The 24,077-nt window shown below is 50.8% G+C and overlaps 5 protein-coding genes and 1 pseudogene across 12 annotated transcripts; 5 read left to right on the top strand and 1 right to left on the bottom strand.

The window, feature by feature from the left end:
- Positions 1–54: 54 nt before the first annotated feature.
- LOC120658901 lies at positions 55–646 on the top strand. The gene has a single exon (XM_039937030.1). The coding sequence runs from the start codon at positions 132–134 to the stop codon at positions 480–482; it is 351 nt and encodes a 116-aa protein (XP_039792964.1). The 5' UTR covers positions 55–131; the 3' UTR covers positions 483–646.
- Positions 647–1,222: 576 nt separating this feature from the next.
- Positions 1,223–2,840, top strand: LOC120661084. The gene has a single exon (XM_039939779.1). The coding sequence runs from the start codon at positions 1,472–1,474 to the stop codon at positions 2,576–2,578; it is 1,107 nt and encodes a 368-aa protein (XP_039795713.1). The 5' UTR covers positions 1,223–1,471; the 3' UTR covers positions 2,579–2,840.
- A 1,839-nt stretch (positions 2,841–4,679) lies between these two features.
- On the top strand, positions 4,680–8,948 carry LOC120661083 (annotated as a pseudogene).
- A 1,608-nt stretch (positions 8,949–10,556) lies between these two features.
- On the bottom strand, positions 10,557–14,503 carry LOC120661081 (protein EMSY-LIKE 3-like). Of its 2 annotated transcripts, none has more exons than XM_039939777.1 (10): positions 14,231–14,503; positions 13,310–13,509; positions 13,104–13,213; positions 12,788–13,001; positions 12,591–12,713; positions 12,438–12,506; positions 11,678–11,920; positions 11,532–11,594; positions 11,347–11,410; positions 10,557–11,084 (listed from the first exon to the last, which is right to left on the bottom strand). In XM_039939777.1, the coding sequence occupies exons 1-10, from the start codon at positions 14,265–14,267 to the stop codon at positions 11,023–11,025; spliced, it is 1,185 nt and encodes a 394-aa protein (XP_039795711.1). In that variant the 5' UTR covers positions 14,268–14,503; the 3' UTR covers positions 10,557–11,022. The 2 variants fall into 2 exon arrangements, with proteins under 2 accessions (XP_039795711.1, XP_039795712.1); XM_039939778.1 differs by having other exon boundaries at positions 10,557–11,081; positions 14,231–14,267.
- A 1,509-nt stretch (positions 14,504–16,012) lies between these two features.
- LOC120662733 (polygalacturonase inhibitor 1-like) lies at positions 16,013–17,198 on the top strand. The gene has a single exon (XM_039941818.1). The coding sequence runs from the start codon at positions 16,013–16,015 to the stop codon at positions 17,039–17,041; it is 1,029 nt and encodes a 342-aa protein (XP_039797752.1). The 3' UTR covers positions 17,042–17,198.
- A 3,675-nt stretch (positions 17,199–20,873) lies between these two features.
- LOC120661080 lies at positions 20,874–22,990 on the top strand. 7 transcript variants are annotated; one of them, XM_039939775.1, is made up of 3 exons: positions 20,911–21,245; positions 21,362–21,413; positions 21,955–22,990. In XM_039939775.1, the coding sequence occupies exon 3, from the start codon at positions 22,049–22,051 to the stop codon at positions 22,445–22,447; it is 399 nt and encodes a 132-aa protein (XP_039795709.1). In that variant the 5' UTR covers positions 20,911–21,245; positions 21,362–21,413; positions 21,955–22,048; the 3' UTR covers positions 22,448–22,990. The 7 variants fall into 7 exon arrangements, with proteins under 7 accessions (XP_039795710.1, XP_039795704.1, XP_039795709.1 ...); XM_039939772.1 differs by having other exon boundaries at positions 20,920–21,197; positions 21,301–21,413; XM_039939773.1 differs by having other exon boundaries at positions 20,921–21,197; positions 21,309–21,413.
- Positions 22,991–24,077: the final 1,087 nt, after the last annotated feature.

Below are 24,077 nucleotides of genomic sequence, written 5' to 3'. Positions count from 1 at the left end.
CGGTTATAAAGCCCCCGGTCGCGCGGCGACCGTCGAACCAGGTCACCACCCAGCACCCACGTCGGAGCGCGCACGTCACCAAGGACGAAGCAGAAGAGGGAGAAGCTGAGCCGCCCCTTCCGCGTTCCACGATGCGGGCCACGAACTACCAGAGGCTGTCGGTGGCGCCGGAGCCGGAGCCGGAGGGTGGCGCGCGCGCCGGCGCCGCGAGGGCGTGGGAGGCCCTGCGGCGAGCCGCCGCGGGGGTGGCCCGGCTGTACGCCGCGCGGCGGCGCTGGGCGGCCCGGAGGCTGTGGGGCGGCAGGAGGGCGGCGTTGCCGTTGCGGGCGAAGGCGGCGGCGGCGAGGTACGAGTACGACTCGGCCAGCTACGCGCGCAACTTTGACGACGGGGCGTGGATGGCCGACGAGGGCGTGTCCTGGGCTCCTGGCACGCGCGGTCGTTCGGCGCGTGCAGGCTCGCCGCTGTCCAGTGATTCATGAAGAGAGCTTCCCTTTCATAGTTGCTTTGTGGGGACTAGCTACTGATTATTTGTTACGATTGGTTATATGTTACATCTTGTGTAGAATTGATTTGTAGCGAGCTGGAAATTTGTTTGCACTCTATCTTCATCGTGTCAAAAACTTACGAACGAAAAAAAAATAGAATGGATGGACGCGGCTTACATTTTTCTCTTCACGGACGTTATGCAAACATGGTGACGATTTTTCTAGAGAATCGTGATTAAAGTTTAGCTTAAAGAAAGAAAGGACAGTAATGTTATTTTACACCTAAGGTGTAGCATTTATTCTACGCCCAGCAGTTAAATTACAATCAAACTGATTGGAAATTACTGAACCGAGTTGTCAAATTACTGAATCACGTTCAGTGAAATGGTGTTCAGTAATCACGCATAAATAATTATTACTGAAAATTTGTTCAGTAATTAGATGATTGTACACACCTAGGGTATTGAATAGCACGTGGAAAAAAAGGATGCAGATTAAACAAGGATTTTGGGAGGGTAGCCTTTTGCTGGGCCTAACCCAACCTTATGAAAACTGGCCTGTGATGTACCCGGGCTTTTTTTTGTGTGCCACAGACCAGTGGAACGGGCTTAATTTGGACGTGGTCAGTCATTAACAAGGCCGGCCCAGATCACAGCATTTCTGTTCTGTGATCCCGCGAGGCCGGAACTAGACGAGCTAAATCAGCGCTGTAAAAGAAAAGTGAAAAAGAAAGAGCGAGGTAAAAGGAGGAGGAAAGAGAACCAACGAACGGTCCGGCAAGCTCTCCTCGAAACCCAATCCGATCCCCATTTCCACGTACACCCCCAAATTAATCCGGCCGCGGCCGCCGCCGTCTCCGCAGCCGCCGTGATGGCGTAACCTCCGCGCCCCCACCGCCTCCGCACTTCAAATCCCCACCTCCCCGTCGCCGATTCGAGGAACGCCCAGCCCGATTCCGAGCCCAAACCCTAGCCGCCCCCGCCATGAAGGCGTCAATCCAGTTCCGCGACGACGACCGGCCGCTGCTGCGCGCCAAGGTGCCGGTCGGCGTGCTGGGGCTGCCCTTCCTCTCGGGCCTCGCCGCGGGGGGCGACGCCAAGGACCTCCGCTTCGACCTCTCCACGGCGTTCCCCTCCGGCCCGGCGCTCCGCCTCTCGTACCGCCCCAACGACCCGCTCCAGCCCTTCGCGCTCTCCGTCCGCACGGGGCTCGGCCCGCTGGGGTCCCCGGCGCGCGCGCCCTTCGCGCTCGCCGCCGAGTTCAACCTCCTCTCTTCCAACGCGCCCGCCTTCTCGCTCCACTTCAAGCCCCGGATCGGGGACTTCGGCCTCGCCAGCTCCGTCCGCTCGCCGCCCCCACCGCCGCCGACGCCTGCGCCAGCCCAGCCGCCGCTGGCGATCAAGATGGCCGATCTCGCCACCAACGGCGACGACCACGAACGCGACCGCGACGCGCACGTCAACGGGTTCACCTTCGCCGGGAACGGGTTCGCGGCGAACGTCGCGGCAGCCGCGGGGAGGGGCGGCGGCGGGGTGGGCGCGCTGCTGTCCGGGATGCAGCTCACCACAAGGAGCGTCCTGCCGCTGTGGAACAAGGCGAGCCTGCGGTTGCACTGGGGGCTGCGTGTGCCTCCGGAGCTCAAGGCCGCACTCGCTGACGATGGGTACGGGCGCAAGGCCAGTAGCCTCGCCATCAGCAAGATGCCACTGCTGGTGATGAATAAGATCAGCATCGAGCACACGCCCAAGGCACCTTCACAGTCGGAAACTGACAGGAAGAGGAAGAAAGACGCGCTGCCAGCAGGCGAGGGAGAGGATTTTTCATTGATGAAGAGGCAGCTCGAGGCGCTGAGCACCGAGAGCACAATACTGCGGCGTGCCGTAGAGGACCTGCGTGCTGAGATCGGGGCCGGCAAAGGCGAGGGTCGCAGGCTGACAGCGGCACTGCCTCCTCCGCAACAGCCGTTTGTGTCCAAACCGGATCGCCATTTCCATGGCAGTGGGAAGGAACTGATTGACAGTGGACCGAAACCAACCTCGGCTGAAGCAAGCGAGGGGTTGAAGAAGGCGCTTGAGGCCCGCCGGAAGTGAGGAACTCTGCTAGGTCTTGCTTACATTGCAATGCTCTGCAATTTGACATGGCTGCTGCTTTTGCCGTGTCAAGTTTTATGCTTAATAATAGACTGCTAAGGGCAGTTTACATCCCTGGCTGGAAGCAAGTGAGGTTGCCATAGGTGATTTAATAGCTTTGCGGCAGTTTTATTTCATTTGGTTGTGTTAGGATATTATCCTGTAATGTATAAATTCGTGTCTTTTGATTCTGAATGAATGGATGATTAGTATTTCTTCCCAACGGGTCCTGTTGAACGATGTGGCATGTAGGTGTCAATCTTGGCAAATTTGGGCTTGCACAAGCACAGTTGTGTCTTTGAAAGTTTGAATAATTCTGGGCAAAAGTTTGGCTGATGAATTGGGAATAAGAGCAGGTATAATGATCGGCGAAGAGCAGGCGATATCCGACGTAAGAGCAGGCTATATCCGACGTGGAGGAGAGAGATAAAAGCGGGCGTGTTGCGAAGTGCCGACAGAATGCGGGCGCATGAGCCATTTTGGGGCCCGCCAGCGTCAATCCTCTGCTCCTGTTGGCTACGGACCATGCTGAATGTAGAATTGCATTAAATGGTGCTAGCGGTGGTGAATAAAATAAGAAAAACCCGGCTGAGCTGGAGCTCACTCTCGCCGGCAAGCGGGCGAAACCAGCGGCTTTGGTTGTTTGGTTCTAACTAAACTACGAAACGAATCTAATGAGATATATTAATCCATGATAAGTAGATGGTTACTGTAATATCACTGTAGTAAATCATGAATTGATTAGGCTCATTAGATTCGTCTTGCTAATTAGCACTCATCTGTCAAAAAGATTTTATAAACAGATTTTATTTGATACCTCTAAATGATAAGATTCTCTTCGATGTGACAGGAACTAAAAAAAGTCTGAAAACAAACAGCACCGGCTCCTGAAAAGTGGAACTGGGCACGCAAATAATGGTCTGGCGTGCTCAGTTTCTTCTTCAAAACATGAGTTGTTTGAGTCAAATCCTTACGAAAATCCTGCCTTCATTTCGATCATTCAGGACGAGGATCGATGTTAGATTCGGCACACGTGTGTATCAGCCTGATCCAGTCAAAATGATTCCACCTGCACAAAATCAATTCAGTCCCTCACGATAGACCGAGGACTTAAATTCAAAACTAGTAATTCCAATTTAAAAAAAATCAAAACTAGGAGTAGTATGTCAAACTTGCAAACATACCTGGATTTTCCTTCAGGATCAAGCTTTCCCCGTTATTTGAATCTTGGATGCTTTTGACTTCGCTTTAGCTGCTCCAGTTTGTTCTGTTGCGTAGTGCTTTGTGCGTGCCAAACCAAGGCGCCAAGCCAAGTAGCCAACGGACGCACGTACACGTATAGAAAGAGCTGACCAGTGACCAGGGGTAATACGGGCATTGCCAAAGAAGTAGCCGCACGTGGGCCCCACTCTCGTAAATTCTTCCAGAAACAACCCTGGCAAACCCGGAAATTGTCGTGAGTGCGAGGACGCGCGCTGGGCTCGGCTGCCTGCCATGACCAGGGTTCACATAACTCGTGGGACCGGCCCGGGTCCGGTTTGGGCCGGTACCAAACCGGCCCAAATTCAAAATTTTAATTTTAATTTTAAAAATAAAAAAATTTCAAATTTTTTTTAAAATACTTCAAGGTGCGACAAATCTAATGGTGTCAAATTTTTTCAAAAATTCGTTTATTTAGTATAGTTTGTGAAGATTTGAAGTAAAAAAAAACGTGTATACAAAAGAATATAAATACAATGTAAAAATAGTACAAAAGAGGATTGATGATTCATTTAGATTAAAATATGTTATACAAACATTTATTTAGTATACATTGCGGGCATTTGAATTTAAACCATAAAAGAAAAAAAAATTGAATTTGACCGGTTACCAGTCAAACCGGCCGGTATACCGGCCAAACCGGTCGGTTCACAAATGCGCCGGACGATTTGAATTTGCACTGAGATTTGATCGGTTCTACCGGTTTCCGGTGAAACCTGTCCGATTTACCGGAACCGGAGTGCTCCGGTTTGGGGTGTCCTGTTGGGAAAAAAAACCCTGGCCATGACCACCATGCCATCTCTTTCTTTACCGATAAAAATCAAACCGGGCGGAGGGAAAAGGAGACGGTGGAAAGCAACGGAGGGCAAGGGGCACGGACAGGGCTGAGACCACACCTCCACTGGAGGCACTGGCACCACCGCGCCGACGGGCGGGCGGGCGGGCAAGCAGGAAGGATGGCGAACGGGTCGGACAGCGGCGACGTGTCGCCGGAGTCGGAGGCGGCGGCGGCAGCGGAGAAGGGCGGGGAGATCTGGGGCACGCTGGAGGAGCTCCTCCTGGCGTGCGCGGTGACCCGGCACGGCACGGCGAGCTGGGACTCGGTGGCCATGGAGGTGCAGACGCGGAGCCCGCTGGCGGCCCGGCCCGGTCTCACGCCGCACAGCTGCCGCCTCCGCTTCCGCCACCTCCACCGCCGCTTCTCCACCGCCGGGAGCGACGGGGAGGACGACCCCGCCGCCTCCGCCGCCGAGGGGTGGGTGGACGAGCTCCGGCGGCTGCGCGTCGCCGAGCTCCGCCGCGACGTCGAGCGATGCGATCTCTCCATCGGGTACGGAATCGGGAAAGGACCCCACAAGGTGGTGCGAGCTTCTTCTCCACCCCCGGCGAGGTTAGGGTTCGGGGATGGGGTTGGGGTTGGAGGATTGGGCTTCTCTCCATTGCCGCCCTTAGAAGGTAGCTGGCGGCGGAAGGCAGGCCCGGCGGAGGTGTCGGGCGTGGGGGCGGTGAGGCCGGCGGCGGTGGAGACCGGTTGGCCGGGTAGGGGCGGGGGCGCCCTGAATCGATGGGTTAGCGAGGGAGTGGGCGGTGGCGGCGGATCCGGAGGCCGGAGAGGCTCTGGACGGCCGGGCGCCGGCGTTTGCCGGCGAGAGATGAGCTCCGGGCCGTCGGGCGCCGGCGTTTGCCGAAGAAGAAAGAAGCTGCTGTTTGGACGGAGGAGGAAGAAGACCTGTCCACCGTTGGATTGAAATCTAACGGCCAAAAAGAATTCAGTAAAAACACTAGTCGGCCGCGATTCGTTTAATTGAATATTATTTTGATTTTTTATTCGCGCAGGACGCTGCAGTCGAAAGTGAAACGGCTCAGGGAGGAGCGGGAGCGGAGCGTCTCCGGCGAGGCGAAGCCGGACGAGGCGGACGGCAACGACCGGCTCTCAGGGGAGGAGCCCGGGCGGTCGTGCCGGGAGTCCAACTCCACGGATCTGAAGCCCCCCACGCACCCCGGCCGCCAGGGCGGCGGCGCCAAGGAGGAGGAGGTCGCAAAGCAGGAGGCGTCCGGCGAGTCGGCGGCCGCGTCCAAGGAGAGCAGCGACGTGCGGAGCTTGGCGAGCCTGTGCCGCCGCCGCCGCGGGACCGGCAGCGGGAAGACCGAGGAGGAGGAGGACGTGGCGTCCGCCCCCGGCCCGCCTACCGCCAGGCCCCCTCCGTTTGCCGCCCTGCTCGACGCGGTCGCGGCCAAGCTCGGCCCCGTGCTGCAGCGGCTACACGAGCACGAAGGCGAGGTGGGTGCCCCAATAATTACCCCTTTTTTTGAAATAAAATTACCCCCCTTTTTTCGTCGTCGTTTTCGTACCAACGGGATGCTTCAAGGTTAAAATTGTTTCAAGGGGGTTAAAACGTAAAAACTTGCTTGGCAAGGACTCGGTCCGGTGCAATGTCAGACCGTGGGCCCCACCCCTTGATTAGCGTGTCTCTCTGGATGTGGAAATCTCGGATAAGCCTGGGCGTGCACGTGTCATGCATGATGACTTGTGATTAGCAGGGTTTAATTTTTTGGTGAAATTTCTCCGAAATTTCGGTTTTTTTCATTTCCGCTAGTTACCGGGAAATGAAATTTCGGTACTTTTCGCCATTTTTCGTTTTCAAATTTAAAAGTTCAAAAATATTTATAAAAAAATTGAAAAAATATGATAAAAAACTAGGTGTTTTTCTGAACAAATAGGACTAGAACACACTCAAATCTAAGATCATTTGCTAGGCTAAAATTGTATTTTAGTTGAAAAACAAGGTTATTTGTAGTCTAATGAGGTAGAATTTATAGTTTTTTAGTATCCGACGCAGCTCGGCATTTCTCCAGACCCCTCCTCGCTCTATACAAATTGCATTTTAGAATTCTCTATACAAATTGAATAAAAAAAATTCAAACACTGTCACATGAATTGATAACCAATTCAAATCATGTTTGTCCTGGATTTAAAACAACTTTCAATTGGATCAACTAATGTCCCTGAAATTTTATAGGCATATCTGCAATAACAAGAATAATAAAAGTCTAGTTGAGACTTAAGAGAGAAAATGGAAGTTGTCACATGAAATGACGAGACTTTAAATTGATGGTTTTTGAAATATTTAAATAACTTTCAAACCATTGCTCAAATGAAAAAGTTTCTGAAACAAAAGTTGTAGATCTCGAAAAATTGAACAAAATTGGTATTCAAAAGTTTTTCATTTGACCTCCGAAACAGTAGGAAAATCACAACTAACACCATTTTCCGGTAGAAAATCACCGAATTTCGGTCGAAATCACCGAAATTTCGGTCGGAATTCATCGAAATTTCATTTTTTGAATTTGAATTCTCTTTCCGTTCGGAATTAGCGAAATTTCGGCCGAAATTTCGGTTCCGGCAGTTGGCGGGATTCGGTAAAAAAACAAAAAGGTAAACCCCAGTGATTAGTAGCCGTGATTCCGGGACCCACCTGATTTACGTGGGCGAGACGTGTTTGAGCAGGGCACTGCAATTTGCAAAGTCCAAACAACCAATCTGCTTTTTTCTCTCTAGATTTCATGTGAAATTTCTTGTTTTCAAAGAAGCCGTAGTCAGAAAAAGCACTGAGCAGAGAATCTTTTACGGAGTAGCTGCAAATTTATTTACCAGTCGTGTGAAATTCGGTTTGTTGGTGAAGGAAAGTTGCCATCTTTTTGCTCGTTGCATTCAGCACGGCCAAGTTGGGTGCATTGTAGCTAGATGCTCAGAGATATTTTCTTCCATTTCCTTTTCTTTTGTTTCACGTCCGAGTCAATTCGTTCCGTCCACTTGCAGGAGGCCGCTGCGTACCGGGGCACGATCAGGCGCCACGTGGACCTGGAGACCGTGCGGCGCCGGCTGGACACGGCGGCGGGCTCGCGCGGCGGCGGCGACGACGACGACCACTACCCCGCGCAAGAGCTCTACCGCGACCTGCTGCTGCTCTGCACGAACGCCGTGGTCTTCTTCCCGCGCAGCGCCCCCGAGCACGCCGCGGCAGCCGAGGCTCGCGCGCTCGTCACTGGGCACGCGTCGGCTCCGGCGAAGCAGGACCGCGCGGCTGCGCCGGCAGCGTCACCGGCCCCAGCGGGCGCTGACATCGTCGGGTCGCTGATCGAGAAGGGGAAGCCGCTGATCGTGTGCCGGAAGCGGAGCTCCATCGCGAAGGCCACGGCGGCCGCCAAGAAGGAGAGCGCGGCGAAGGCTGAGCCCGAGCCCGAGCCCGAGCCGGCGGAGGAGGAAGAAAGCGAGGACGAGAAGAAGGCTGCTGCCGCGGCCGTGGCGACCAAGGATAAGGCACGGGGTCCGAGGACGAAGAAGGGCCGTGGCGGCGCTGCCAGGAACCCGGCGGGTCTTGGGCGGAATCGGGCGAAGGGGGCGGACGACGATGCAGCCAGGACGACGACAAACGGAGCAAAGAAGGGCGCTGGCGGTGCGGCGGCGGCAGGAGGGTCAGCCAAGAAGCGGAACGCCGTGGACTTCCTGAAGCGGCTGAACCAATCTCCGTCCAGGAAGCGGGGGTCCCCGCTGGGGACGACGCGGAAGCGGTCGGCGTCGGCTGCTGCCGCGGCGGTGGAGCGGAAGAACACCACCACCCGGAAGAGAGGTGCTGGCCGCAAAGAAGGCACCGGCCGCGGTGGCTCCAGGAGGGGCGGCAGGGCTACCGGGACGAAGAGAGGCGTCGGGCGGCCGCTGAAACGAGGCTCCGCTCCGGCCACGCCACCGTCGTCGAAGAGGGCAAAGACGAAGTAGCACAAAATTGATCCGACCGAATTAAAATGATTTTTATGCGTGCATCGTACTAACCGACCTAATGCCACGTCATCTCCTTTGCGTTCTCGAAGCATTTTTTCTCTGTTCCATAGCTTGCTCGTGTATCCTGATGATTAGAGTTACTAGATTCTAATTTGTGTCAAGTCTTTTGTGTGGATTTCCTTTTCTAAGCTTGTGTCACTGAGATTCCTCTGCAATAGCTGATAGCTGGCCCAGCGAACACATGCTTGGCCTTTTATTTCCTATTGGTGACAACTCAAGCATTTACCTTAATTATCATGCATGGTCATTTGAATGGAGAACCTAGGTCTTCGGAGGTTGTTTGGTTTCAGAAGCTAAATTTTAGACTATGTCACATTAAAAAGAATATTGATATTTATTAGTATTAAATAAAGTCCGATTACGAAACTAACTACAGAACCCTAGAGCTAAACTTCGAGAGATATATTAATTCATAATTAGCGGATGATTATTGTAGTATTATTGTAACAAATCATGGATTAATTAGGTTCATTAGATCCGTCTCACAAATTATAACACCCATTTGTCAAAAAAGTTTTATAAAAAAATTTATTTGAGACTTCTAAATGGTAAGATTTCTTTTGAGGTGACAGTGGCTAAAAAAAATTGCTGAAAATAAACAGGGTCTAAATTTCGTACGTTGTCAACCAATAAGAAATCCACTTGTGCCATGCATGGCCAGATGGCCTCATCTGGCAGCAGTACACGGCAACATGAACAACAAGCATGCGGCGTTTAGTGCCTGTGCATGCTAATTGTACATTCATACAAACCCAAACTCCTCCACATAACACATATAAATATTTAACGGGAGAGGAGAGTAGGGGTTATTTCAACCTAATAATTCTAATTCTTTTCGTCTTCCAACCATAACTGACTTCTTAACAAGGATTATTTTTATAATTTACATGGGCCACATTTCAATTAAAGTCATTCAACAATGAACACGCGATCGGAGAAGGCGGCGGGAACGGGAAAGTGTGGAGGGAGAGACAGGTAGGATAAAAATGACAAAAAGATATTCCCTCCATCCCAAAAAGAATACAAATCTTGCTTCCGGAGAAGTCAAATAATTTTAAATTTGATCAAATTTATACAAAAATTATTAACATTTGTGTATTCAAATATGTTTAGTATGAAAATATACTAAATCTATTTGAAGACACAAATGTTAATACCTTTGTATAAATTTGAGTCATAAATATTTTTTAACTTAAAATTGAGAGTAGTTTGTAATATAAATATTAATTTTATCTAAATTCAGTCAAATTTGAAATTGTTTAATTCCTCGAGAAACAAGATTTAGTATTTTTTTACGACGGAGCGCCAATAGTTTTCTTTTTTGACAAGGGGGTACGTGGTGCCGAGCTGACATGCCTGGGACAGTTTCAAAAAAAAAAAAAAGACATGCGTGGGACTGCTGGTCTTCTATTTTTCTGGTTCTGCTTGAACCGATGAACTGGGAAGGGCTGCACAGCATGCAGCTTTTGGTCTCTCTTAGAAAAAAAATGCTAGAATCGTAAAAAAGAGCCACCTACTATGGCAGGAAGAATGAAAGAAAAAATTGCATAGATAACAATAAAACGGGAAAAAATTCTGGATTTAGTAATCGTGCGACTTGTTTAGAGGGGGAAGAGGTAATTTAATAATGTAGGAAAACTAGAGGTGGGAGGGGGTAATTTAATAATGTAGCAAAACTAAAAGTTTTGCGCTGAGCGTGGATCGAACACGCGACCTTCAGATCTTATCTTCAGTCTGACGCTCTCCCAACTGAGCTATGCCTTTATTGTATGTCTAAATGAATTGTACAGAACTGTATGCCTTTATTGTACCACTCTTGGACAATCCCTCAACCCAACAGAACATGAAAAGCAGTCAACGTTACTGCTCCACAGAACATGAAAAGGTCTTTTCACATTAGAATACAATAACAGCCAACTTTGCCTGTTCACTAAAATCACAACAAAGACAAAATCCAATGTACATCTGAGACATAACACGGTGGATATTACGCTAGGGTTAGACATCTTGAGGTGATTCATGTTAATCATCATTTCTAGAGTATTAAGTTACTTCAGTCACATTGAAATTACCACCGCCATAATCACCAGAAGAGATGGCACCCAAACAGCTTTTTTTTCATCGTCTCCCTACCCCTTGTAGGAGTAACCAAAGAATCCCATTTCAGCACCAACTGGCAACTGTTTCCAATACGCCCTTTTTCGGCAACCCAGTTTGCTATAACATGGTTTCTTTGTCCAGTGTTTGAGGCAGGTGGTCCAAAAGGCATGTTAATCTTACAATTTCAACAACATGCCAGCAACAACTAAGTAGCAATTCCATTGCCCTCTCCAGCAGGACCTGTTCGGCCTTCCGTGGCCATATCTTCTGTTACACAAAAAACAATTTAGTGAAACAATAAGTTGAAAAACACCAGGTATGATGCTTCACCCCCTATATCCCTGATGTCTACAAGTAACCAGTATCTAGGAAGCTTACAATATTCAAGTTAGAACAACAATGTTTCATGTAAAGTTCATCCAAGGATCCTATTTTTCCACAATACACCATTTTGGACAATATTCTCTGCCTCAATATTACTCCTACAGTCTACAGAGCACTCCAACCATAGAGTTGACCAGGAACTTACCACTTTCACTATCCGATGCTTCATCAAGTCTGGCAATTGCATCCAGTAGTGACTGCTCTTGATCCTAAAAGGACAATATCGTTTGGCTTCACATATCTCAATTAAAGGATAGAAAGGATGAAACTAGGTCTTGTTCAAATATATTTTCTAAAGGGAACAACATGGGAACAGAAGAGCTAACTCACTTTCAGCAGTTTCCTTGCATTTTCAATTTCACGAATATTCGGATTGGACAATACCCTCTCCACCTGTATTGGGAACATACAACTTTGAGACAAAATTATATCTGATTACCTTCTGGCACCTGACTTGTTGAATAAAATATACCTACCTCTGTCACAACATTTTCAGTGTTTGGAATGTCAATGTTATCGAAATTCCTATTGATCCCATTTTGAGGTGGAGCGTAGTCCTTCATAGGCTCATTTATTGATAACCTGCCTCTCCCCCTGATCGGGCCTGCCATAGCACCATTGCTGCTGAGGTGCCTAGTCAACATAGGGCCAGAAGAGCCCCAACCATCTCGATTTGAAAGATGACCATCAAATTCCCATCTTATATCTTCAGGTGGCATCTGTTAAAGGAGTGTTCATATAATCTCCAATGAAATAATTAACGAAAGGTGGCGATCAGCCAGGGTAATTCAACAAGCAAACTTTAATTCACTTGCAAAACAAGCAAAATTCAACAGATTTCCATACACTATATCATATGAGCAATAAATTACAGCTCTATAGATCAGTAAAGGTAAAAATATTTGGGGTATGGTACCATGGCAAGAAATATTTGGCAAGAAAACTGCTGCAGCGATAAATCCTTTTCCCTTTAAATTTTAACCTTATTGGGTTACATGAGCAGACAGTGACTAGTTGGCGTCAGTCAGAAGATACTATCACGGGCACATGCAGAAAAATCAACTATTCATGGCAATGGGTAGAGAAGAAACTATTTGCCATGGACTGGATGCATATAACCAAAAAAGAAACACTGCAATGGAAGATAATGTAGGTGGCACAACCAAATACAGAAAAAAAGGGGGAGGAAAAGGGTAAAGGAAAACAATAGAAGCATTACAGGAAAATAGTTCTTACATCACAAAGCCTGACCATTTCCCAAGTCTCAGCTTGTGTGCCAATATCATAAACGAGTGCGTGCTCACCCTAAAAGAGAACATGAAAGAAGGTTACTAGACAGGTATGCATATCTGCATCAAAGGAGCAATAGTAGCAAAAGTTCAAACCAACCGTCACGGGGTTATAACGGGTTATGGTGGCCTCATAGAAGTTGTTGTCTTCTGGCCACCTTGTATAAACTTTGTGATTTATTAATGAGCTTGGATCCGCAGATGGTAGTGCCAATGGCATGGGCTGTACAAGTCAAGAAACTGTCATAGAATTGTTCTCAACAAGTGAAAAACATTATGTATATATGCTGAACATACCGTCTTTGGCTTCTTGCCTCTTGCAGATAGTGGGCCCCATTTTGCAGATGGTACGGAGTGGGAAGGCATCACAGGGGACTGGAGGCCTGCAGATTGCGAAGGAATCGAATGAGATGTCCTTTGTCTCTTGGCAGTGGGCCCAGGTTCTGCATCATATAGAGCCCTGCTACCACGATGCAGAGCACTTGGGGTTCCACCAGCCTGCCTTAACTCCCTGCAGTTTTTTTTGGTACAAGCAACAAAGCATGATCTCCTGATGACAGAGCAAAACATGTTCATACATAAAAATTGTTATGCTTTATGGAATATGGAATACCTCATTCGACGGATGGCCCCATCTTCATTGACTCTATTTAATAGCTCCCTATGCTCCTCATCAGAAACTCTCAGTTCTTTCCTGAGTTCAGTAATCAAACTCTCTTTTTCCTGTACAAAAGTGCATTTATTTTATTCTCAGCACCATAGGCAGGCCAAGATATATTGCTGAAACTGTTAGCACAAAAATCAATTTGCCTATAATACCCATGATATTGCATCGGATTGCACTTTGAATGCTCTAAGAACACCAGTATATGCATCTTGCTCAACCCGATGTATTTCGGTCTCCAAATCATTATTTGCCCTCATGTAAGGAAAAGCCCCAGCAGATGCTCGACCATTCGCACTGAACGATCGCCCTCTTAGTCCTCTATTTTGTGCCGGGGGAAGATCATCATCAGTCCCTACAACAAAGGGAGAAGAATCAATACAGTGGTTGTAGTATATGCAACATACAACTTGATAGCAAGTCAAGCAGGCAGACTTATGGGCAATGTAATCCTATGTCTGCTACACCAACTAAACTTAAAGCTTGTATTTAAAATTTGGATATCGTGCCAGAAGCCCAGAACTAGTCAGGGAAGGCGACTGACATGGTATCATCAACCAAAAGCTGGGACACCAATAACTGTAAGGAAGCAATCAACATAGCAAGCAGAACTACTACCACACCAGTATATATTTTTTCCATAGCCAAAATATTACATCTGTGAAATCACTACGAAGAAGCCCCTGGCACTTTTTTACAGAAGCGACAAAGTTTGAGCAAGTTATCCATTCCCTATATTTACAGAAGGCAACTGAAGTCTTCTGCTGCTCATTTACATTGCTTAATAGTAAAAAGGAGACCAAACTACTTTCAAAATCTTCTTATTTAAGTCTGATGCCATGTTTTGCAATACCGACCACAATAAACTACTCAAATGACAGGCCATCATTTCATTATAGTCCTCAAAAAATTTCGTGGCGAATTGACAATTTTTTTCCAGCAGCCTCGCACATTATTACCGAAGCGGGGCATCATACAACCAAGCTAAAATTACTACTCAGCCCAACAAATCTTGTATTTCCTACCACGAAAAACCTATCAGCCTGAAAACCTCCGGTCGATTCGGGGAAACTCACCACTACTATCATAGAGGCTGTATCCCGCCGCCTTCATAACCCCGCCGGGGGCCGCCGGGACGGGCGAGCCGCCAAAATCCGCCGCGCTTCCACCGGATCCGGGCGCTCCGGCGCGCCTGCGCTCCTCACCGGCGACCTTCGGGTCGTCCCGGGTCCGAATCAGGCGTGGGGCGCGGGCGCGGCCGGATGAGGGTTGGGGAACGCGGGGGGCGAACGTGGGGGCGGAGAGGCTAGGGTTCAAGGCGATCGGGCAAATTAGCAGGCGTGTTTTGCTATTACACCCCTGGAAAATTCCGTTTTCCAGAAGCAGTGTTCGCAGTCCCCGCTTCGAAGCCGAGGAGTTTTTCCGGGGGGCTTCCTGTAAATTCCGTGGTTCCGGACTTCCGGTTCAGCCGAGCCGCCAGCCCACGAGGCGGTTACGCGCTTTTATAGCCGGGTGATGTCATCGCGTAGGAAGCCCGGGTCCCGCGCCCCAGCGAATTGGAAGGACGAGTAGTATTTCGATTAGCTCTTGCTCATGCCAAATCTTTCCTACAAAAATTTAGGACAAGTTCGTATTGATTTCCTCTTTTGTTGTCGAGAAAAAGAAATTCACAAGGCCTATCAGTGGCGGCAAGGCAATGCTGTCCTGCATGTTGCGTCGCTATGGAACTGATTTCCTCTTTTGTTGTCGAGAAAAAGAAATTCACAAGGCCTATCAGTGGCGGCAAGGCAATGCTGTCCTGCATGTTGCGTCGCTATGGAAGGGGAAAGGTTTTACCTGTGGCATGTCGTAGGCGTAGGGATGATAATGGATCATGGCTCTAATAATCCTTTTACAACCTAACAAGATTTTTAAATTATTTAGTTCAAAATTATATAAAATTAGAATCCGATCATTTTAACACTTAACTCTTAGATTTTCTAGTTCAAAATCTCGAGCCATTTTACCACCCCTACGCAAGCGGCGCGGGGGTCTCCGGGATTCGGCCTTGGAGTTTCCGAATCGCCGTTGGCGTCAGGCGTCCGGGCAAGTCGTCCGTCCCGTGGCGGCTAGGGAGTCCGGTCCCGGGACGGGCACGGGCGCCGCCACCGCGCGATGGCGGCGCGGCGCCTGCGCGCATCGCCGTCTACCGAGCAGCCGGCGGCCGCGCGCGGCGCTCCGAGCCGCCGTGGCCCGCGGATACGCCGGACGTGGAGCGCGTGCTGCTGCCTGCCCGGCCGCCGATGCCGACGGTGATGCCCGCGGCAACCGCGTGAGATGGGCCGCGCCGCAGCGCAGTTAAGGGTGTGTGTTCTGGGCCCGTAAGGAAGAAGCCCGAGGCTGTGGCAGGCCACCCACACGGCTCGTGTCCTGTTCGGCCCGTGGGCTGGCTAGTCCTTCACCGACACGCCGCCCACGTTCGGCCGTTCGCGTTCTTCCTCTCCAGAGTCCTGCCGCCGCCCGCCGCCGCTGAACGAACACCGGTAATCTGGCATCCACGATCCATGGCTCGCTCCTCCGTGTTCATCACGCGCCAGCTAACTCGTAGTACTCGGTACCAGTCCAAGGCAGTTTCTGGAATCATTGGATTCTGTTAGTACGAACACCCGACCAGAAAACAGAAAGTGTTGAAGCTTTTCAACTGTCTGCATAACAAGAGAATAAAGTTCACATGCCAATACAAGAGAGTGAGTGAGACAGTCACGTCACTACGATCCTGATGCGAAATCACGCGCCATGCATCGACCCCTCCGCTTGAGCCGAGCCGCGCCATATATCTAGCGCCCCCACACGTTGTGCAAATTGATAAGGCCAAGGCAATGTCGTCGAGCGCACCACGGATCACCTCCACGCTGCTTCCCCTGCTGCTCCTCCTCATTTCCGGCTCCACCGCCCCATCCTGCGCCGCGGGCTGCGACCCCGCCGACCGCGCGGCGCTGCTGCGGGTCAAGGCGCAGCTGGGCGACCCGGCCCGGCTCTCGGCGTGGCGGCCGTCGTCCCCCGACTGCTGCGCGTGGGACCCCGCCGTGGTCTGCGGCGGCTCGGGCGGCGGCCGCGTCACGGCGCTGGCGCTCTACTCCCTCCCGGACGTCTCGGCGCGCGTGCCGCCGGCGCTCGGCGACCTCGCCGCGCTCGAGATCCTCCAGGTCGACTCCGTCCCGGGCCTCTCGGGCCCCGTCCCGGCCTCCTTCGCCAACCTCACGCGCCTCCGCGACCTCGACGTCAACGGCACCTCCATCTCCGGGCCGGTCCCGGCCGCCCTCCTCGCCGGCGCCGCCAACCTCAGCACGCTCGTCATCGCCAACAGCAAGCTCGCGGGGCCCATCCCGGCGTCCCTCGCATCCCTGCCCAACCTCCGGTCCCTTGACCTCAGCGGCAACCTGCTCACCGGCGCCATCCCGCCGGGGCTGCTGCACGGGAGCTTCAGGTTCCTGCTCCTCTCCGACAACCGGCTCACGGGGGAGATCCCCGCCGACTACGGCGGCGGCGACGTCGACACCGTCGACCTCTCGCGCAACCAGCTCACGGGCGACCCGTCGCCGTTCCTGTTCGGCATCACGAGCCCGGCCGCCAAGATCGACCTGTCGTGGAACCAGCTCGAGTTCGACATGACGGGGGTGAGCTTCCCGCACCACCTGAGGTTCCTGGACCTGAGCCACAACCGGATCACGGGGAGGGTGGCCAAGTCGCTCATGGACGTCAGGCTCGAGCACTTCGACGTCAGCTACAACCAGCTCTGCGGCGAGATCCCGGCGGGGAGGTTCATGTCGGCGCACGGGGCCGACTGCTACGCGCACAACAGGTGTCTGTGCGGCGCGCCGCTGCCTCCCTGCGGCACGGGCATGTAGGGGATGATGATAGTTCCTAGTTCAGGTTTCTGCAGGATTTTCGTCGGAGTATATGTTGAGCGAAGAAATTGGCAGCGCACTGCTTGAGAGCACACGGAACGATGGGCTTTTTCTCGTTTCCTTCAGTATCCATTCCAGTTCATGGGCTTTTCTACCATTTTTAGTACACGATCCAGTCCATGGGCTTTTCTGCGGTCTACTAGAGGGCCCATAACTCAAATCATGCCACAGCACTCAAAAAGATAAATTTTCAAATAAACTCTCTCCGTCACCAGTAATTACTTTTGCATTTTTTTTGCGATCACCACCATAGCAGACTATCAAAAGCTAATCTCCAATACCTCCACCAACCATATGGATCCCACACGTCATAGACTTTACTGATTTTTCTTTTCTTCTCCTCCCTTCTTCTTATCCTCTTCCGTCTCTTGTCAGCGCCGGTCGTGCCTCCCAACAAGGCAGGGCACCGTCGGGTACTCGAGTCACAGCGCGGGAGACGGGACACCGTCGGGTCGCCGGTGCGCGGTGTGGCGTCATTGGGTCGCTGGTGTGGGGGTGCTGTCGAGTCGCAGGCACGAGACGGGGCGCCATCGGGTCGCAGGTTTGGGCGGAGCCGGGGCGGAGCCCGCGGTAGGGTGGAGGCGTGGAGCTGGGGCGCTGAGCACGGCCGCCACCGTGTGGAGCAGTGGCGCTCCGCCGCCGGCGCAACGGCACCAGGGGACGGAGAAGTCTGGCGCGCCAAGCCAACCCTTGATAAGGGAGAGGGCTTCAACAGGTTGCTTCTCCCTACGTTTAGGGAAGAGAAGGTGATGTTTTAACAATTGCTTATAAATTTTTTATATTAGGTAACCTATTGGTAATTAGTTGGAGCTCTCTCATATCTCCAAAATTTCTCAAATGATAGTTTTTTGATATTAGAGATGAATACTAGGTAGGAAAGCGCGCGTCGCCGCGCCCCTAGATGAGGCCGCACTGATGTAGTGTTGTTGTGTTGTGCTATGTATTTCTTTTTAAGCTGGTGTATTGTGTTGTCCGTGATGCATTGTTGTGTGTTCTTCGCGTTGCATGTGGCTGCATGCATTGGCTCCATGGTGTTTGAAATTTATTTTAGGAAGCTAAACACTACGCTAATCTTTTTTATAAAGCGCGTGTTAGCAAGCAGTACAATTTAATCTCATGCTGAGATGGGTGTGCCCCAATCTTGTCATTGTTGACTTTATTTAGTATAAGCAGCCGCTGAGCCGCATGAAGCTTTGCAATGAAATCCGTGGAGATAACTTTCAAGCATGCATCTCAAGAATGACGATTTTATTTTATTTTTTAAAGAAGAAGAAGAGCAAGAATGGGCGCTTGAGGTGAGACTGCAGTATTGATTTGTCTTGAAAATTCAGAGTATGGTGGCATTTAGTTGGGCCTTGTTTGTGGATTTATCGTGTGTTAGAGCATTTTCAACAGCATCCCTCTCCAATACCAAAAAGTTAATGTTTTGGTGATTGAAGGTGCTCCAACAAATTATCAATCCAATCCCCAGTACCTAAAAGTTTTTTATAAATCACCAAAATGCACCTCCCCCTCCTCTAAATGAAGGGGATTTTTCCTCTACCATATTCTCGGTGATTGGATTTTGGTATGTAGCAACCATTACCAAAAACACAAAATGAGTTATTGGTAATGAAGAGAATATATTTTGGATATGAGGTATGAATAATCTGTAGGAGATGCTCTAGGATAATTTTAATGTTTTGCCGGCTGAAGCCATGTAGTTGTGACGGGGTGCTGCCTAGAATGGATTGTAAATTTGGGCCGGCGTGTATATATGTATATCTAGCATGCTTTCGGGCCACAAACAGGGAAGCGAAAAATTGAGGACACACTGATGAAGAGGGACGTGCTGGAGACATGGCCCATGAGCATACCCAAAATTAGGAAAGGGAGGAGGTGGGCACTGCAGCACGGTCAAAATTATGTGGATGTGTACGTGTTCAGTACCAATTCGTTGAAACAGCAGAGCTGCTGCCATGCCTCGGATTTCTTCGGGAGTAAGAGTGTACATATGAGCACCAAAACTGAGATGCTGGAAGTTTCTCCTACCTTCTTTGTCCCAACAAAACTGAAAACAAAAACACCCAAAGAAAACTGAAAACCCAAGCACCAAAAAAACTGAGGGGGTGTTTAGTTGGTGAAAAAGTTTGGATTTGGCTACTGTAGCACATTTCGTTGTTATTTGATAATTAATGTCTAATTATGAATTAATTAGTATAATTAGATTCATCTCGTACGAATCAGTTAGACTATATAATTAGTTATTTTTTTCAATTTTATTTAATGCTCCATGTATGTGTCCGAAAATTCGATGTGACGGATACTGCGCAAATTTTTTGGGAACTAAACGCAGCCTGAAAACAAAAGCAAATACAAGTAGGTGCCTCTGTCTATATCCAACAAAAAAAGAAGAGAAAAAAAATAGAAGGGGGGGGGGGGGGGGGTGCGTCAGCAAGGCATCAACACGGCCGTCACGGCAGCACGTTTGTGGCTTCCCCTGAGTTGCCCTTCCACGGCCGCGCGTCATGGCGACCAAGGGATCATTGGAGCCTTGACCCGCGCGTGTGCACGCGTCTGGCTGCCTGGGTGGCGTCTCCCTCCTTCCCTCCCCAGTCCCCTGTTTGAACACGGGCGGCGGGGCGACCCGCTCGCTGCCATTCATCCATGATCCATCCATCCATCCGCGGGCAGGTCACGGCGTGGTGGTGGCCTTTGTGGGTCTGGAACAGGCAAACCGGGGCGACCCGCTCGCTGCCATTCATCCATGATCCATCCAAACGAGGCTGTCGGCCATCGGCCGGCAGACACCACCAACGCCGCTGCCGCCGACCCGCCGTGGTGCGACCACTGGCTGGCTCGCCGCACTCCCCAGGCCAAAGCGCTAAGGAAAAAAAACGGAAAGGATGAAAAAAAATCACGCGAATTCACCAAAGAACGCCACACCGACAAGCCGTGAGGCTGCTTCCATGATGCGGTAGGAGACGGGGGCGGGCAGGTAGAGTGAGGGGGAAGCCGCCGGCGCGGCGGCTTTTCTTGCGCCGGACGCGACCGCCGCTCCAGGCGCGCGGCGCCTTCCGTTCCACGGCTCCCCCGCCTCACGCCCTGCTCGGGGGCGGGGCTTCCTTTTCGCGGGATCCCGACACGCCCGAGTGCGGGCGTTTGGTCGGACGTACGCTGCGATTTTTCGCCGCCCAAAAGACGGTAGCCGTGCCACGCATGGCACCATCACAGCCGATCCACCAGCGACGGGCCACCGTCGTGCGTTGCAAGCTTCGTCCAGCACGGCGGCGGCCTCCGCCCTCCACGCCGGCGCTGCTCCCTGCAGCAGCAAGCAGGCAGGCAGCCACGCCGTCCAGCCCGTCCTGCACCGCCGTCGTCGGCCCTGCATCGTCCCGTGCAGGAGGCAAGGGCCCTAGCCAGCCAGCCCGGGCCGGAGCAATCAAAATTCCAAGAGAAAAGCTAAACCCCAATTCCAACGCGTGCCCCCAGATCTCTGCATTCTGCGAGCCGAAACGGCTGTTTTTTTCGCGGCACACGGTTTCGGCCTGAACCCGTCGACGGAGCCCCCAGCCGGTGGAGGTCCCGGTCCCGGCGTCCCGCGTTTGTTCGCCGGCCGTCTCGCCTCGTCCTCCGTTGCGTCTCCGTCGCGTCTTCTCCCTCCGTACGGGGAGGAGCAGTGCGCGCGCGCGAACGGAGCCGGCAGCAGGGGGACACTGCACATTGGCGTGTCGCTCGCTCGCAGGTTTCGGCCGAGCTCGCTCCCCAGGCCCAGGTCCCCGACTCCCCGTTCCCTCGGCTCTTCTTCCCCGCGGGCCGTGGACAGTGCGCGGAACGGCTTTTACTGTGACGCTTGCCGATGGGCCCGCCCTGGTGCTTGCTCGTACGGGTCAGGGAGTAGTGTGTATTTCTGGCGGCCAAGCCAAGCATCCTCCGTCCTCTCTCTCTCTCTCTGCAAAACAGTGTGGGCAGTCAGTTCTTCCGGCGGCCGCCTCCTCTGCTTGAATAAGCCATCGGAGCTCTTGCGGCGCGACCTCGATCGAAGGCTCGCTGATCGCTGGTCGCAGCTACCTCTACTCAGCCGCGCTCTGAACTCTGAAGTCCATCGCACCGGCAGGTAGCATCTCCCGCGCGCCCTCCGCGCTTCGCTTTTGTTCTCGCCCCGGTTGGTTGCTGGTTTCTAGTTTCTCCTGCTCAGCCTTTAAGATCTCTCATGATAGTGCTACAGGTAGAAATATCTTAACCACGGATTCTCGTGATCGTGGGTTTCTTCTTGTTCAGGAAGAAGCTGATAGCCCGCCTGCTTCTGCGTGATACCGCGGGTCCACGGCAGGTCAGCTCCGGGCGTGCTCCTGCTCTCTCCTTTCTGTTTGCGTTCTTCTTCAGCATTCATCTTAATCTTGTGCCTCGGAACTTATTGTGGTGCTGAATGTCTTGGAGATCAAAATAGGAGATGTGAGGCTAGCTCCGGACATCCTTCTTGCCTTTGTTTCAGGTTTTTCCCATTGGATGGTACAGTATCAGTGCCCGTTTGTAGCTAGTTCATTCATCGCTTCAGTAATAGGTCGTTTATGGTTGCAATCCTCCCCCACAATATCTGAATCCCCTTTGTAGTTTAAGAAAACAATTCCGAATGTCATTTTAACAGCATATCACGAATAGGCAAAGAATAGTTGCTTATTCTGTCTCCTGTAGTCCTGTCAACCATTTCAGCTTCAGATTCTTCCTGGTACTTCTGCCCCACTGTTTTCCCTTTCCAGCTTTCCTTTTAGTTCAAAAAAATTCATTTTCCTACTTTTTAAAACATATTGGGCTATTGCCATGCGTATGAAAACAGCCTGAATAAACCTTTTGTTTTCTGTGCCTACCTGCAGTTGGGTGACTGGCCGAGAAGTGCCACCAGAACAAGAATCTCGCGACTCCCTTGTTGACTGAAGGCGTAGTTTCAGCGGTTTCCTCCATTCCCGGATGGGCAGGCCTAGAGGAGGAAAGGCTAAACGGCCGACGCCCCAGGCTACCAAGAGCGAGGACGCCGATGCCGCCAGCGGCGACGAGGAGGCCGTGATGCCAGCGTACAAGAGGAGGGGACGGCCGCAGAAGCACCTCAAGGCTGACGACACCGACGACGAGGACGACAGTGCCAGTGTCGAGCCCGTGGAGGACAGTGACGGCGCCAAACCGGTCGTGCCGGGCAAGGGCTCGACCGAGAACGGAGGGAAGAAGAGGAGGAGGCGGCGGCGGCAAGGGCAACCGGCGGGGGCGGAGGAGAAGGACGAGGCCGTCAAGCAGAGCGGGTTCCGGCATCGTGGGAGCCGGCGGAAGAGCACCCCGCGGCGAGCTGCCGAGGCAGGGGTGGAGTGCAACTGAGGCTCCTGACTGGATCGGATTAGCTATGCGACTATGCGAGCCGTCACGGCCTCACGGGTTGCATTGTTATTATATTATTTTATCATGCTTCGTGTTGTATAGATCAAGAGCCCAGGAGCTGCTGGTGATTTCGCATCGGCGACCATGCTGATTTCGCATGCGCACGGTTTGACTCTGCTTCTCTTCAAGGCATGCGCCCCAGGGCCCTGCTTCGATCTTTGGCCGTGCTTTTTCTTGAAATCTTGTACCGTAACTAGCTTTCGGCCCAAAAGAAAAAAATAAAATTGTTTAAAAAAACTAGCTTTCAGTGCAACTGACAACTGAGTATACGAATCGCTGGCTAATGAGGCTGACAACTTTGGTAGCTTTGGCCGTGCTATATGCTGTGTATTTTTTGACCTGTTTTCTTTTCTCTCTTTCTTTTTAGCGAAGGAGATTGTATGCCGCCACCTATTGTTTGCGCTAGTTTGTAAAATTATGTTCCATTATAAGTTACGTATAGAATTGTGGAAATGAGAAATATAGTACGAATCCTCTATGTAACTTAAGACAGAAAATGTTTTTTACAAATTACCACATCCCGTGTGAGGAATATTAGTTATATTCCCATATTGTTTGGAAAGTAATTTGCTGCAATGAAAATTCAGATAAGTTTTAAGAGTATCATTACATTGTGGATTTTATTTTTGAAATTGTAAAGGTTACATGTGTGTTTTTTTAGCAAATTTTGTTCACCTCTTTTTTTTCTATCATTAAAAAAAAGTTCCGTGGGTTTTGTAAGTGATTTCCAAGTCATTTCGCCATACTTAACTGACAGAAGTGATGGAAATATCGAATAAAGAATAAAAGTTACCATTCAGTATCATATAAGGGAAGGGAGGAAAGAAATTTAAGGCCAAGGATGAAATTGTGTCAACTTCCAATGTCAAATAAGGGGTGGTAATGGGCCATGATCCTAATGCTCTCTTCACAATTCTACTCGGTTCTTAATTTATTTAGCTCAAAATTGTATAAGATTATAGCTCGACTCTTTTAGAGTCCGGCCCTTAGATTATCTAGGCAAAAAAAAATTAAGGCTCTTTACAACCTCTATTTGTGGCTCCTCAGTTGACACCTGCTTTTTGTAGGACCATCCAGAGTGGAAGATGATTTTTTTTTCTGTCATCGAGTGGAAGATGATATGATGAGGCATGTTGTGACCTAACAGGAGAAAAAGAATTGTATACACTTAAAAACACTTGTTGTAACAGTTGGAACCCACTTGTTAATCTCCTATTGTAAATGCTTCCGTGTATAAAGAAGTAATAATAAAGCAGAAGGTGAAGGAAAGGAAACCAAACAGGAACGGGCAACATCTGGGAAGAAATGGGTGAAGATCTTGGTTTCGATGCAAACAGAAACAACAATACAGTGGGGGTAGGTCAGTCTTCTTTTCCCCTTCGAGTCTTCTTTTCCCCTGCTACAGGAGAGAGAGGTGACACAGGCGGATAGCTTTTCCGCCGGCGATTCGCCGGCTCCTTTCCTCTCCGGCGGCGTTGACGCCGGAGAGTGAAGTGAGGCGGTGAATCGCCGGTTGGACCTGTATAGGTTAGGTAGGTAGGTGCCTAGTCCTTAGGTTTTGCTCGCCGTC

This window comes from Panicum virgatum, chromosome 2N (assembly GCF_016808335.1).
Source record: "Panicum virgatum strain AP13 chromosome 2N, P.virgatum_v5, whole genome shotgun sequence".
Lineage (NCBI taxonomy): Eukaryota > Viridiplantae > Streptophyta > Magnoliopsida > Poales > Poaceae > Panicum > Panicum virgatum.
This window is presented reverse-complemented; position numbering and strand designations above follow the sequence as displayed.

What these genes read in the sequence shown, in the direction of transcription:
- LOC120658901 (XM_039937030.1), top strand. Translation starts at nt 132, where the DNA reads ATGCGGGCCACGAACTACCAGAGGCTGTCGGTGGCGCCGGAGCCGGAG.
- LOC120661084 (XM_039939779.1), top strand. Translation starts at nt 1,472, where the DNA reads ATGAAGGCGTCAATCCAGTTCCGCGACGACGACCGGCCGCTGCTGCGC.
- LOC120661081 (XM_039939777.1), bottom strand. Translation starts at nt 14,267, where the DNA reads ATGAAGGCGGCGGGATACAGCCTCTATGATAGTAGTG. An exon ending in AATCCGATGCAATATCATGG is followed by an intron (nt 13,214 to 13,309) that starts GTATTATAGGCA and finishes ACTTTTGTACAG; the next exon opens with GAAAAAGAGAGTTTGATTAC. An exon ending in AGCATCGGATAGTGAAAGTG is followed by an intron (nt 11,085 to 11,346) that starts GTAAGTTCCTGG and finishes TTTGTGTAACAG; the next exon opens with AAGATATGGCCACGGAAGGC.
- LOC120662733 (XM_039941818.1), top strand. Translation starts at nt 16,013, where the DNA reads ATGTCGTCGAGCGCACCACGGATCACCTCCACGCTGCTTCCCCTGCTG.
- LOC120661080 (XM_039939776.1), top strand. Translation starts at nt 22,049, where the DNA reads ATGGGCAGGCCTAGAGGAGGAAAGGCTAAACGGCCGACGCCCCAGGCT.